Below are 15,366 nucleotides of genomic sequence, written 5' to 3'. Positions count from 1 at the left end.
ACATAAATATTCATTCTCCTATGGTGCGTTTGGATCAGGGTCATATATGATAATGAGGGTAATCTTCGTTTATTTTGCAAGATTCTGTTGTTTGGTTTGTAAGTAATAAAATATTATGGTATCTTTTATTGTAAATAGTGTTTACTGTTGATAATGTAGGGAATAATCCTATACCCTCCCCCTAATGTGTTATTAAAAGATTACTAGGCAATTTGATTTTTATACTTATTTTGTCCTTAATTAAATACCATTTCGGATACAATTACCCTCAAATGTCTACTAAATGACCATTAACCTAGCCCGCCTACATTTGAGAATTTAGCTAAAATACCTTAGCCACAAAAAAGTTAAAAAGTTAACAAAATACACCCAACCACCCAAGACCACCGTCAGCTGCCGACATCATTTGCCATAATGGCACATGACCGGAGCTATCTAGCCAGTCGTGCGTTGGTAAGGCCGTTTCTATGGCCATTTCATGGCCACATCTTTGGCTGTGAAACAGCTATAGATTTGGCCATGAAACGGCCATGGATCACGGAAATGGCTTTGCCGGCGCACGGCTGGCCATATACAGTGAGTCATGCACCATTCCGTTCACTGTCGGCAATGACCTGTGGTGGTGGTTGGCTGTCAGAAGTGGCTTGGGGTGGATGAGGGTGATTTTGCTATAAATTAAAGTTTTATATAATTGGAGTGTTTTAACAAAATTTCAAATATTAGGGTTAAAAGTGATTCAAGAAATAATAATAATAATAATAATAATATATTAATATTTAAAAATAAGGGTAATTATGTATTCTATATAACATATAGACCCATTTATCCTTCCAATCAAATATATAAATATAACATATTCTCTAATTTATTTAAATCAACCAAATACATTTCCCTAAATATTCTGAATAATCTTTAAGATGATTTATATTTCCATTTAATATAACATCTTATATGATACAATACTACGTGATCTAAACGTTAATTTGAAGACGCTTCATTGCCTGCTTTCTTAAAAAAAAAAAAAAAAAAAAAAAAAAATCCTAGTGTAAGCAGTTCAACAGTTATTACACAACCTTTTCTCTTCACCGCGTGATCAATTTTTTTCTTCTAAACTAAATTTAGAAACAGAACCGAAACCCTAAAATTCTTACTCCGATTCAATTTGAATTTATTAGCAATCAATTTTGAATCTTAGACCAAATTGGAATTGATTGGTTTGTACAAATGGCAGAAGAGACAAGTGGAGGTGGATCTGAAATAACGAATGGCGTGGGACTGTCATCAATGGACTCAATGGAGTCGAGATGGGTATTCCAGAATGACGACGAATCGGAGGTGGATGAGGATGAGGAAGACAGAGAGTCTGAACATCGCGCTGGATTGGATTCTGAAGACGAGGAAAGTGGTGAACAACGCTTGATTCGCACAGGACCTCGTATTGATTCATTTGATGTCGAAGCTCTTGACATACCCGGCGCCATTCGAAATGACTATGAGGTACATTGTGTTCGGATTTAACATTTAGTTGGTTTATTAGATATTTTGCTTCTTTAAAGCTTAGTTGATAATTCTTTTGAGCTGCTTGCGAACTCACATGTAGTAATTTTATCTGATTTATAAGTGTTTTCTTCAGTAGCAATTTATGTGTAATGAAACGAACTTTTAGTTTGTTGGCAAAGTGGGCTGGAAATGTCTCGTTATATCTCGCTTATGTAAATAGTAGTGGAAACGGTAGATTATTGTAACGTGCTGGTTTGTCTGAATCAAATGGGATCTTTTAATTAATGAAGGAACGTTGATTTTGAAATATTTAGAGCCATGCATGAATTGTTATTCCATTAGTGTCTTTGCTTGCTATGAGGATTCCTGTCTACTTAGGTCAAGTTTTGAATATGTATACTCTTTTGTACATATTTGAGTGGGTGAGCATAAGATCACCAATGATGAACAATTGAATCATGAAGTTGTAAGTTTATTTTATATAGCAACGGATATAACAGTTGGAGCTTACTGCCTGATTTGTGTAATTGTAGTTGCAGGACTTCAGTGTGGGAAAGAGAATCATACTTGTTTTTCAGACACTTGGTGTCGTCTTTGGTGATGTTGGAACAAGTCCGTTATATACCTTTGATGTGATGTTTACCAAGGCTCCTATAAATGGAAATGAAGATGTTCTTGGGGCATTATCACTGGTTTTATATACCTTGATCTTGATTCCACTGGTGAAGTATGTCTTTGTTGTTCTTTGGGCCAATGATGATGGTGAAGGTATGCTGGAAGTTATTAAACCATTTTTTTTTTTTTTTTTGAACTTTTTATGTGTCTGTAATATATGATTATATATTCATATACATGCATGTATTTATTTGTGTATGTAATTAGAAGTTAGTGCAAAAACGATGTGTGCCATTCATGTGGTGCTTCATTGTTGCAGGTGGTACTTTTGCATTGTACTCGTTGATTTGTCGGCATGCTAAGGTTAGTCTTCTCCCAAATCAGCTTCCTTCTGATGCTCGTATATCAAGCTTCAGACTGAAGGTGCCATCGGCTGAACTGGAGAGATCACTGAAAATCAAGGAAAGACTTGAGAACTCACAGACTCTGAAAAGGCTTCTACTGATGTTAGTGCTTGCTGGTACTTCTATGGTGATAGCTGATGGGGTTGTTACACCGGCAATGTCAGGTTTTATATGTTGTTTCTTTTTGCTAACGCTTGCAGTTATGGCTCAAGTCACAGGAAAGCTGTTCTAGATGCTTATTTTGCATTGTTATTTATATATATGTCTTTCTTGGTGCAGTAATGTCAGCTGTTGGTGGTCTAAAGGTTGGAGTAACTGCCATTAAGCAAGGTAATGTGATATCCTCAATCAATTAAGCTTTTATTCTTTGAGTTTACATTATTTTCTTGCTTTTTGATATTTAGTAATGAACAGACAGCATGTGAGCTTTTGGATTGTTCATTTTCTTTATTGGAAAAAAGTTAAAATGATAATGACCTTATTGTTCCTAGCAACTGGTAAATGTCTGCCTCCTTTTAGGGCTGAAAGGGATGACATTTTGCTTTCTTACATGCCCTATGAGGAGAGGTATTATATCAAGGAGACATGTTGACTCAGTTTAGCCTGTGTGACAATGCCAGTAAAAAGGAGAACTGAATAGGTCTTGACCTGAAACCTGAGCAAGTGAATAAATTAAGTATTTGTAAATACTTTAAACACATTGGAAACATTATAAAGTTTCTGATTTTTAGAAAAAAATACTACATTTTGTTCTGATACCAGTCTTTTGTTTTGCAACTCTGGTATTTGAGTAAAGAGAGCATTTGAATTCTTGAAATAGAAGTTTTTAGATTTTATAAAATTGTTAGAAACTTTTTCCTGGTTTTGAAACAATAACTTTATGTATATATGAAAGATAAGTAAAAAAAATTAACTGCAAATGAAGAAATTCATTCAAACCAGTACAATAATTTATTCATTGGACAAGGAAAATGGTTAAAGTCAAGTAGAGTTTTTGAAAAACCACCCATTTTACGAGGGTAAAAGTCAAGGGACAACCTTTCAGTCTGTAGAAAACTTTGGATTGACTGTCATATGTTTTGATAGTTCTCGAAACCTGAACTATTGTATCAAGTTACATTATGATATACACATGCCAGTAATTTTTATCTTCAAACACCTCAAGACAAAGGAGTCTCAACCTTCATCTACATTCTGTTATACAATCATCTATATCTTTCGTCAAGAAATAACTGCATTTCAGTCAAACTGAATTTCTTGTCACAACTATATACAATTTCTTAATACCAGCAATCCAACACCGTAATTAAATTAGAGTACAATTTTCGCTGCTGTGATTGTCATGACAAACATCTATTACAATTGTACATATTGCTCCTCATTCATGGTGAATAAAAATTACAAATTGTTCGTTCATCACAAGATGAACAATGACAAAATCCAATTTCCATGTGATCTTCATGGTCTCTAATAGGAAGAGTTCTGAACCAAATAAAATCAACATGTTTAACTGTTTACTTATGCTGCACAGACTTATGTTGCAGTCTTATGTTGCACAGTAACCAAATTAATGCATGCCTGAATTCAATAAATAAATATACAGAAATATGCCTAAATTTAACAAAAGATAACAACAATGCATCTTTTAAAGAATCGTGTCATACTCAAGGTAATGCATTCCATGCAAGAAAATTTTAACATTTTTAATAGTACTTTATGTAATAAGAATTTTTAAAAACCATAATTAGTTGTTTATATAAAAGATTCACATATTTTAATGATTTAAATATATCAGTCTCCTATATATATATATTAAAAAATTTGTTACTCTTAAAAACCCCACTTTATATAGCATTATCAAGCCATGAAAACAGTTTTGCACATACAGTTAAATTGGTCTGGCTGGTTGATTGAGAGATGATAAGGGATAATCTTTTCAGATGGTTGTTCATTTTGGATGAAAAGTTTGCAATAGTTGGGAAAAGCATGTTAATTCAAACGTGTTGTACAAAGAAGATAAGGTTGCTATAAACAATGTAGATAAATGTAGCAATGAGTACACTATCACATTTATAATGGGGAACATTAATCCACGTGGAGTAGAATGGTGCAAAGAACGTATTCAGTTGATACCATTTAGTTGGATTAACACTTAGTTTAATAAGTTTAAAACCTAGCAAAATTGATAAAAAATAAAGTTGCTGAGGATTCTACCAAATGAATTTATCACACTACTGGCACTATGTTGATACAAATTGATAATTGTATTCTAAAAAATGTTGCTAAAGAAAGGGTTTTTCCTCTTATATCTTGTTGGTCTCATTTAGGGACAGATACAAAAATTTACAATGGGCTATGCTAAGATGGATTTAGTTGGGCACATATCATATCAGTATTATTTTTTGGTTTGAAAAACCTGGAGCAACCTTTACCTAGTGCCCCTAGTACCATGACTTAATTTGAATTGTATGCTGTGAACTAGGATTAATTTTATTGCTGAAGTACATGCAGTCAAAGATCATAGCTTGGCCTTGATCCTGCTGGTTGGACTTGGTGCCATGACCTAATTTGGATTTTTGGGAACTATGATCAATTTTCCAGCTGAGTTACATGTTGTCAAAGAGTGATATTGTTGTGTTGTTTCAAAATCAGAAGAATTATAATTTGGTTTAGTAATTCGTTCTCCATATCAATTATGTAACTGTGAGTGTGCTGTTGAAGTAACTTGCTGAGGTAACAAGTAGTATTTTTATTTAATGAGGAGGGATTCATTACTCTAGGTGTAGGATTTGCAACTCTTTGCATGAATTTATTACTCTTTATGTTACACTTTCAAGTTGGATTTATCGATTAAACTATACAAATAATGCATATGATATTTAAAATTGTTCAAACATCACTAATTATACCATTAATAAACCTAATTTATATTAATACTGTTGCATTAAAATAAAAGCACATTTGAAGATTTTTGATGAATGGCTATAGATTTCCGATTGATATTAAAAGAGAAATATTGTGCATGGTCAAGATAGGAAATCCAATATTTTGGTAGGATATGACTACTATAAAAATTTATTAAGTAGTATAAAAGTAAGAAATAAGACATTTGCTTTAAATGAATTGAATTCTTTATTGAATTTTTATTTTTATTTTATCCCTCTAATTCCAAATGGGATGCTCGCTATTTTATGGTTTGTAAATTTAATTGAGCAAACTAGTTATTTTATTAGTTAATTTTTTATGCCTTTTTTTTTTTTTGGGTGCAGATGAAGTGCTGATGATTTCAGTTGCCTTTCTCGTAATTTTGTTCAGTGTACAAAAGTATGGTACAAGCAAAGTAGGAATGGCTGTAGGTCCTGCTTTATTTATATGGTTTTGCTCTCTTGGTGGCGTTGGGATTTATAACCTTGTAAAATATGACAGCAGTGTCTTGAGAGCATTTAATCCCATTCACATCTATTTATTTTTCAAGAGAAACTCAACTAAGGCTTGGTCTGCACTTGGAGGTTGTATTCTTTGTGCAACAGGTGAGCATGCCAATCTAGGAATGATTTGGAAGCATTGTTTTTTATTTGAAATTTGAGCAGATCTGAATGTTAAGTGAAATTTGAATTTATAAATCTGAATGATGTGCTTATAGTTGTTGCGTTTATTTTTTTTTTTTATTTATGTATGAACATTAGTTTTAGTCTATTTGTTTTAATAGCAAAACAATGAGAACCAATCTTTCCAAATTAAGAAATGTGACCAGGAGTGGTGGCAAAAGACTGAAGGCCCTAGGTTTGGGATTATAAATTAATGACAAAATGGTAGGGGGAACCCAGGCTGGATGAAACCAGGAAGCTTTTGGAATGTCAAGTAGGAAAAAGGTAGTTAGGGAGAAGAGTCTAGGTGCTAGATAAGTTAAAAGGGGAAGGCATGATGAATGACAGAATGAGGAACTTTTCAAGAGAAGAAGTCAAATGGTAACCAGGCTTGGGGACCTGGTAATTCTAGAAGAAATCAATTGGTGGCAGAAACCTAAGGCAAAGTGGGTGAGGGCAGGGGATCAATACAATAATGTTTCCTAGAATTGTGTGTGGAATTAAAATTAGAAACCTGATCAGCAAATTAGAAACAAAGGATGGGTTTGTGACTGGAAATGGCATGATTCTTATTAAAACAAAAAAAATGAGGATGGAATGAGAATGAAGGAAGAGATTATCAATAACATATGAAGTTGTACTCAAATCATGTGTTAGAAAACCAATACTATACATGCTCAATTGGAACCCCATCTCCAAAGAATTAGGCAAGCTGGTTGGAGAGATTGTTTATTGAGCAGGAGAATAAAAGGGGCTTTTATGAATGTTGCAACTGAATGTTTCACGGAGAATGCCCAAGCCTGGATGGCTTTCCTTCAATGTTGGGACATCGTTATGGAGGATTTAATGAAGATTTTTGGGGAATTTTTTCATAGGTGAGTATTTAATGAGATAACTAATGCCCAATGCTGCATTCATAGGCCTTATTTCTAAATATATAAGAATCCTTGAAGATACATATTTGATACATACAAGCTTATGCAAGTCCTTGCCAAAGGTTTCTCTCCTATGTTGAAAGAGGTATTTAAAGGAACTATATCTGCAGGACAAGCAGCTTTTGTTTATGTACTTTTGGTGGCTAATGAATTGTGGAGAAGTGTGAGGCAGTGGTGATTAAAATCCACTTTGAGAAGGCATAATATAATTTGGATTGGAATTTCTTGGATTATCTCCTAAAGGTTATGAGTTTTGTACTAGATGGAGGGGATGATCAAGGGTATCCTCCAGTTGATGAACTTTTTGATTTTTATTAATGAGCTTCCCAGGGGACATTTTGGTGCTACAAAGGATTAAGGCAAGAACCCTCTTTCTCACTTTTATTTAACTTTGGTGCTTGATAGATTAAGTAGACTGATAGATGAAGCTATTTCACTAGATTAAATGAGGGTATGTTGAGAAGGATAAAATTGAGGTCTCTCATCTTCAAGGTATCAATGACATGATATTCTTCTTTTTGTATGCCAGTGTGATTAATATTTGCATTTTTATTGAAGCATAGTGTTGGAATCTTCCATTGATGGTTGCATTTCTGAATCCTATATTACCATTCTCTTTTATGATTGCTGCTTTGGATTTTGTTTCAGGTTCTGAGGCAATGTTTGCAGATCTTTGCTACTTTTCAGTGCGATCAGTTCAGGTGAAGATACTGCAGAATAGCATTATCTGGATTAGATATTTTTACATTACCTTTGATATATCAGCATCTTTTGGTGTTTCATTTCTGATTAGGTGTTGTTATTGATACGATTCTGATGTATTTGATAGTGGTTTTCTGCAGCTTACATTTATGTTTCTCGTTTTACCATGCCTTCTGTTGGGTTATTTGGGTCAAGCAGCTTACCTTATGGACAACCATTCTGGAGCTGAGCAAGTTTTTTTCAATTGCATTCCAAGTAAGCTTTGCATCTTATCTCTATCAATGTGCAAGGTCTTTGCAATACTTTGAAAATGGATTAGTTTTGTTTTATAATTGTATGATTTGTTTTTTTTTACTAAATTTTTTGTTTTTGTAAAATCTTAAATACTATTTCTGTTGTAGAGATGTATTAATCCTTCTTTTTTCCTTTCGGCATTTTGTATTTGCTGGAGATTTTTAAGTGTTAAGCTATTATACTTTGTCTGCAGCTGGCGCTTTCTGGCCTATCCTCCTCATTGCTAACATAGCAGCACTGATTTCAAGTCGGGCTATGACCACCGCAACATTTTCGTGTATAAAACAATCAACTGTGCTTGGTTGTTTCCCTCGTCTTAAAATCATCCATACCTCTCGAAAATTCATGGGCCAGATTTATATCCCAGTTATTAATTGGTTTTTGTTGGTCGTGTGTGTGTTGTTTGTCTGCTCTATCGCAAGCATTACTGAGATGGGAAATGCATATGGTAATACTCTTTTGAATCTTTATGTATCATTTTTGGTTCACTTTTAATCTCATGATTTAAAGTATTTCGGTGAAATTTACTGGTAAAATCTAGCTTCTAGGTCTTTTTTTAATTTTATTTTGTTATTTTATTTTTAACTTTGTTGGATATGAAGCAGAATAACTTAAAATGCTATAGTAAATTTTGAAGAAAGCAAACAACCATCTGCAAATATTGGAACAGCCTTGAGGCCTACAAAAATTATCTATACATTTGTAATTAATTCTGAAAACTAGCGTCTTAAAAATGAGCATTGCCCTTGAAACCACTGAAACCTGCCAAAACTCCTTGATTTGAATGGATTATGAAGCATAACATATATTTTTTGAGACTGAGACCTACAAAGAAGCTACTTATAATTACAATTGTTATGACTAGTGTGAATCATCTCAGTCAAGGTTTTGCGTGTGAAGCTGTTCATTTTGCATGGCATGTGTTATTTTAAGTAAATTTGTTCGGAAATATGTTTAACTTCAGCTATTTTGACAGCAAGTTAGGAAATTCATCTTCCATAACATATATTATACCACAGTAAGGTAGTTAAGATTGGTGTTTTTAAGATTAGGAGCTGTCCATCGAATTCTTTCATAATGCTTTATGGATTACATGGTGATGGAGAAAAAGCATTAGCAAGATATTTGATGTAAAATAATTTGTAGTTGATATTGAGGAGAAAATATATTGCTTTTGACTTTCTTATCAAGATGTCTTTGTTTGCTTGGACTGTGGTTATCCGAAGAATTCTCAGGGCTAAAAATTTGATTAAAAGTGATAAAGTTGTTATAAGTTGGAGGTTTATTTGTAAATAGATGGAGAAACTGCCAATCAGTGATTGCTACATTGTGTTTGTGCAGTTGTTAAGGTTTTCTTTAGTGGATTCACTGGGTTATATCTTCTTTCATACTTGAAATTCTTTTTCTTGGGGTTGGATTGGGAGGAATTAATGATAAGGTTGCTTGGTGGGATCCTTCTTGCTAATGTGAATCATTTGGTTGGAGTGAAATGGAAGGGGATTTGAGGGGACAGAAAAGTCATTGTTACTTTGAAATTGGGATTCTTGAAGACATTATTACAAAGTTCTGTATGTTCGTGTTTATTTTTTTTATTGAGTTTCTGGATACCATAGATTTTAATTATTTGTCTTTTCTGTAAGAATCTCCTTAATTCTCCTACTCTAATTGGGCATTTATTTCTTGTATTTATCCATGTACTTCTAAGAAAAAAATGATACTATACAGTATTCAAATAGTTTTTCAAAGTTGTAGTTGCTTTTTAGCATGGTTTCAGCTCAGATGCAATTCACACACCCTCTGTGTGTGCAGAGGAGCAAGTAGCCTATGCTAATTCTAGTTACGCTGAATTTAGCAAGACTTCTGCTAGCTGATTGCAAAAGACGTGGTCAAAATAGCTGTGAGCTTCAGAAGAAAATATCAATGATCTTCAAAACTGTTAAATTATATTTGCTTTTATGTGTTTTTACCTAAGTGTTGTATGGGAATGAATAAAAGGAGACTCTTAAGTTGGAGAAAAAAGTAGTCTTAAGTTCTCAAATCTATGAATTGAAAGAAGCAAAGGTTATTAGTGAGTGGAGCTACTTCTGATGGTTTTTTCTCTCTAGATCACTGCTACTCTGCCTGAAAAGACCCTCTGAAGTTTATCAAAATTTAACTGATTGACAAATAGAGGGTTCTCATACTATGCTGGATTCAGCTAGACTCCTAGCTAATTGCTAACTGACTTCATCTAAACTAATTCAGTGGTACACCTTTTACAGTTGCTTCTATAGTATTTTGGAAGAAAGGAGAGAGTCTAAATTGGGGAGTAGATGTTACAGAAGTCAGCTAGGGCAAGAGAAGGAAATGGATAATTGCTAGGGTAGAGGAGCCTTTGCTGCCTTCTATGCTGAATTAAAATAACATTCTTCCTAGTCTTTCATGGGTCAATCTTAAATGTCGCTGACTTTATTCTTTTCTTTTTTTCAAGAATATATCTTTCTAATGTTGTTTTTATTTTTTTTATTTTTTACAGGCATTGCTGAGCTGGGAGTGATGATGATGACAACAGTTTTAGTGACTATCGTTATGCTTCTTATATGGCAGATAAACATTATAATTGTGCTCAGCTTCGTGGTTTTTTTCCTGGGAATGGAGCTGACCTTTTTCTCGTCGGTTTTGGGGAGTGTGGGGGATGGAAGTTGGATAATATTGGTTTTCGCCATAATAATGTTTTTTATAATGTACATCTGGAACTATGGAAGTAAGCTGAAGTATGAAACTGAAGTCAAGCAAAAACTGTCAATGGATTTGATGCGGGAACTGGGCAGCAATCTTGGGACAATTAGAGCTCCTGGAATTGGCTTGCTTTATAATGAGTTGGTGAAGGGAATACCTGCAATTTTTGGCCATTTTTTGACTACTCTTCCAGCAATTCACTCCATGATTATATTTGTTTGTATAAAGTATGTTCCAGTTCCTGTTGTGCCACAAAGTGAAAGGTTCCTTTTCCGAAGAGTGTGTCCAAAAAGCTACCACATATTCCGATGTATAGCCCGGTAAATGCTCTATTCCTGCAAGCCAGTAGCTGTTATTATTATGATGAGGTTTTTTATGTAAGCTCAGAGTCACAGATAATAGTGGTGACCTTGCCTCACCTCGAATGCCAAATGTTTTAATGATTTTTGGAATTTACCATTTTCATTTTATCTCTGGTTTTCTCTTTTGGTCCGATGATATTGCCTTAAAAATTTAATTCAGCTACTGTGAATAGGTATGGCTACAAGGATGTTCGCAAAGAAAATCACCAGGCATTTGAGCAGCTGTTAATTGAGAGCCTTGAGAAGTTCATTCGTCGGGAAGCCCAGGAACGGTCATTGGAAAGTGATGGGGATGATGATAATGATTCTGAGGATGATTTAACTAGTACAAGACTTCTCATAGCTCCTAATGGAAGTGTCTACTCGCTTAATGTTCCTCTCCTGGCTGAGTTCAAGGACAAAAGTGAGCCCATTTCAGAAGCAAGCACCTCTGAAGAGGTGAAGCCTGAAATGCCTGTAGATTCTACAAATTCTGATCCAGAGCAGAGCCTGGAGAGGGAGCTGTCTTTTATTCGCAGGGCTAAAGAATCTGGGGTCGTTTATCTTCTTGGCCATGGAGATATTAGAGCAAGGAAGGATTCCTGGTTTATCAAGAAGCTTGTCATAAATTATTTCTATGCTTTCTTGAGAAAGAACTGCAGGAGGGGGATTGCGAATTTGAGTGTTCCCCACTCACATCTCATGCAGGTTGGGATGACTTACATGGTTTGATGCTTGATTCTGCTTCCAGGAAGGGCAGATCTCAACATGAAAAGTTTGACACTCTTCGTCTTATGGCATGTTCAGCTGTCAATGTAAGTTGCATCCGTTAATTTACACAAGCTTACACAATTTTCTTGATTATTGATGGCCCTTTGGATCTGCCAATCATTGAATTTTTTCCACCTTGTTGATCAGGAATTTTTCTAGTGTTTCAGCTTGGGTTGTCTTTGATGTATTCAATTTTTACTATTCCAACAGATGCATATGGAAATTGCCTCTTGTAACCAGCATGTTTTAAGTGATGTGAATGTGATTTTTCATAAATCTAGTTGCCGCCGCAAAAGGCCTGTTCAAAATTTATATATTTTGGCCTAGTCATTCCATCACAGACTTAATAAAAAGGGCATGAAGAATAGGTAACAGGTCAGCTGCCTGGACTGATTCACTGTATTGATACCTGAGTTAAAATCTGGCTTTAAAAAAGCCCATCATAGAATTTTGTATTTAGGCATTTTCATTGTATTTTGTTTTCTTTTATTATTATTATTATTTTGTTTTTCATATTTAACAATTCGTATTCGTATTGATAATAGTGTTGCAATTAAATATAATTGGATGATAGATAAATGATATGTTTACTTGTTCTGTAGTTCATTCAAATGATAGGTTATGTTATAATAGGAAGTGTCCTTTTTAAGTTTATTTTTCTTTTGTCCATTTTCTGTCATGATTTTTGTCCTTGACAATACCCTTTGTTTCCAAGGGCATTTTGGAGCCCTAGAAAATTGTTAGTTGAATCCAATAATAAAGATTTATAAATATCTTTTTTTCTCAAGTTGGTAAAGTACATTTTCATCTGACTTTTGCGGTCATTTCTGCTCTTAGTCGCTTTTTCTTTTTTCGGTTTTTCGTGTGGAAAATATGGAGATTAATTTAAGTTCCTTCACTAAAATATGTTTTAGAACATTTCTAAAGTACTCTTTATATGACTTAAATTCTGTATTATAAAGAATTTATCTATAAAACAACACTTCAACAAACTGTTTATTTTTTATATATAAATTAAAGAGTGAGTTTGACTCTCCACATTTAGAAAGTCATATTTCATTCTATCTTAATTTTAATTAGTAAATTATAAGTTTTTCATTGTTTTAAAAACCGGACCGGAGGGTAACCCGCTCTGATGGCTGGGTCACGATTCAATCGGTCTAACCGGTTGGACCGGTGACATCATCACACATCATAATGACGTCAGCACATTTTAAAAAAAAACAATTTTTTTTTTTAGATTTCTATTTTTCAATAAGACAATAAAAATTTAATTACTATCCAATATGACTCAAAGTTCAAATTCAACAACAATCCTAACATAATTTAAGTATTTAACAACAATTCAAAGTCTAAATCCAAACATGATGTTATATTTACATATCAAATGACAAAATACATAATAATTAAAAATTAATAACAAAACATTTGATGCAAGTATTTTTTCTTTGATCCATCTCCATATTGATTGAGCTTCACACACTAGCATCAAAATTCATCACCATTATCACCATCATCATCATCAAAACCATCACCACCATCTACGCAAATTTCAGTAAAAAATAGAAATCATAAATTAAAACTTATAATTTAATTTAAATAGATACTAAGTTTTAATCTTTTTCAAGATCATCTGTGAGTAAACTTTTTGGTATAATCAAAAGAATCAAATACAAAATACATTGTTAATTGTTTTTATATGGCATATAAATGTAACATAAAACAAAACTTGTCGTCACTCACAACCATAGCCACAACCACAACCACGAAAGAATATGATTACTACAATGCTAGTACCAACTATTAGGTTTGAATGTGATAGAAAGTTATGCTGACAATCACTGCCACGAAAGAATGACTTAAAATGGAGTATGCCAGCCCAATCTGCAGATATCCTATCTTGTTTAACCAGGTTTTGCAAAACTATATATGAATGGTTTTTTATGACCTAAAAATCTATACTAGCTAAAAAACTGCCCAATCTGCCCAATCTGCCCAAGCCTCAGAATGCAAAAAAACTATCATAACAACTATCAGCTAAGGGAAGCTTTTTATGACCCAAAAATCTATGAGTAATACTACACATACATCATTTTCATACAACATTTCCCATACAACATTATGTGGCAAGATATGATTGGCTAATTTAAAGTTAAAATTAAACTTTTACTCAATCATATCTTGCCACATAATGTTGTATGGAAAATATTGTATAAAAATGATGTATGTGTAGTATTATTCAAAATCTATACTAGCTAATCCAATTACTTAATCATCTACAGTCTCTCAGCAAAAGCAATTTTCATCTTTGTTTTAACTCTTGGTCATGTATCAGCATTTTCAAAAAAATATTGCAAACTCTACATCCAATCAGTGGTAGAGCATTGAACTTTCTGTAGTGGAATTAATCAAGGACTGATTTTTAACATCAATATCTGGTTCTACAGAAATTAAAAGATCCCAACACCTATAATAACATTGTTAATTTTCACTTAATTCTATTACTCCCATCATTTACATTTAAAAGATCTGAAGTTGTAGTAGTCAAACTACAAAAGTATACATAAAGGTTTTAAAACTTACATAGACCTCATCATTTTTTACCATATATAAATTGGAATAAATTCCCTGCACTTTTTTTGAGCAAATATAGACCTAAATTTTAGAAGCCTATATCACCAACTAATTTTACTGTATTTATTGTTAAATCCAAAAACAATTTTGTAATATATATGTTTATTAAAAAAAAAAAAAAATCACCAACACAAACTCATTAAATTCAACCCTTTTTTCCCAGTTCTTCATGAAATCATATTCATGACTGAAAACAAAGAAGACCGAACAAATTCAACCCTTTTTCTCATTTCTTAACGAAGTTCTGATGTTACTTAGAAAACAAAGAGCAGAGAGAAAGTTCAGATTCAAAAACATTACTCATCATCAGTTTCAACGCCAAATCCGAAATGGGATTCGATTTCAAAACCCTTTTTTACTCTAAAACCAGGAGATCTTACCGATCAAACAAAGAGATCAAATCAAACAACCAAAGTATAAGATCACTACAGACTACAGAGAGAAAAAGAAAGGAAAAAATCATACGTACTTCACAGTGCTGGGCAGTTTAAACGATAACCACTCAAGCTAGCTGAAGCTTTTCCTCTCAGCGGCAAACAAACAAACAACTGGTGGCAGCTGTAGGCTATAGTTCTTTAGATACCTTTTTCTTAGCCCCTTTTGACTAATATTTATAAAGAGTCAGTAAACAGAAGAGTGGGATTTCAGAGAGAACAAAAGACAGAGCCGAAACCCTGAGAATTTTTGCAGAGATCAGAGTGTTTGCTGAGAAATTTTCGTCATAAAAACTGAGAAAGACTGAAAGAGAAGAAGATGAGAAAGGGCTGCGTGACAGAGAAGAAGATGAGAAAGGGCTACGTGAAAGGGAAGAAGATTGTCGCGTATTAGGGATTTAAATTGTGGACCGGTTTTTCCGCCGGTCCGG

At 33.6% G+C, this 15,366-nt stretch overlaps 1 protein-coding gene across 4 annotated transcripts; it reads left to right on the top strand.

The window, feature by feature from the left end:
- The first annotated feature begins 1,027 nt into the window (after window positions 1-1,027).
- On the top strand, window positions 1,028-12,380 carry LOC116113560 (potassium transporter 7-like). Of its 4 annotated transcripts, none has more exons than XR_004125441.1 (11): window positions 1,028-1,497; window positions 2,034-2,268; window positions 2,435-2,683; window positions 2,799-2,849; window positions 5,789-6,049; window positions 7,690-7,742; window positions 7,884-7,998; window positions 8,231-8,485; window positions 10,553-11,075; window positions 11,291-11,911; window positions 12,078-12,380. XR_004125441.1 is itself a non-coding variant. In XM_031399706.1 (10 exons), exons 1-10 carry the CDS (start codon window positions 1,225-1,227, stop codon window positions 11,826-11,828), a joined length of 2,553 nt encoding a protein of 850 aa, XP_031255566.1. In that variant the 5' UTR covers window positions 1,028-1,224; the 3' UTR covers window positions 11,829-12,379. The 4 variants fall into 4 exon arrangements, 2 of the variants coding, with proteins under 2 accessions (XP_031255566.1, XP_031255567.1); XR_004125440.1 differs by having other exon boundaries at window positions 12,015-12,380; XM_031399706.1 differs by having other exon boundaries at window positions 11,291-12,379.
- The last annotated feature ends 2,986 nt before the right edge of the window (window positions 12,381-15,366 follow it).

This window comes from Pistacia vera, unplaced genomic scaffold (assembly GCF_008641045.1).
Source record: "Pistacia vera cultivar Batoury unplaced genomic scaffold, PisVer_v2 Contig683, whole genome shotgun sequence".
NCBI lineage: Eukaryota > Viridiplantae > Streptophyta > Magnoliopsida > Sapindales > Anacardiaceae > Pistacia > Pistacia vera.
The sequence above is the reverse complement of the archived record's forward strand: the minus strand, read 5'-3'. Positions and strand labels throughout refer to the sequence as shown.

Excerpts from the sequence above, each read along its gene's own strand:
- LOC116113560 (XM_031399706.1), top strand. The coding sequence starts at position 1,225 with ATGGCAGAAGAGACAAGTGGAGGTGGATCTGAAATAACGAATGGCGTG. Across the intron at positions 2,269-2,434 it reads GGCCAATGATGATGGTGAAG|GTGGTACTTTTGCATTGTAC; the intron begins GTATGCTGGAAG and ends TCATTGTTGCAG. Across the intron at positions 7,999-8,230 it reads TTTTTTCAATTGCATTCCAA|CTGGCGCTTTCTGGCCTATC; the intron begins GTAAGCTTTGCA and ends CTTTGTCTGCAG.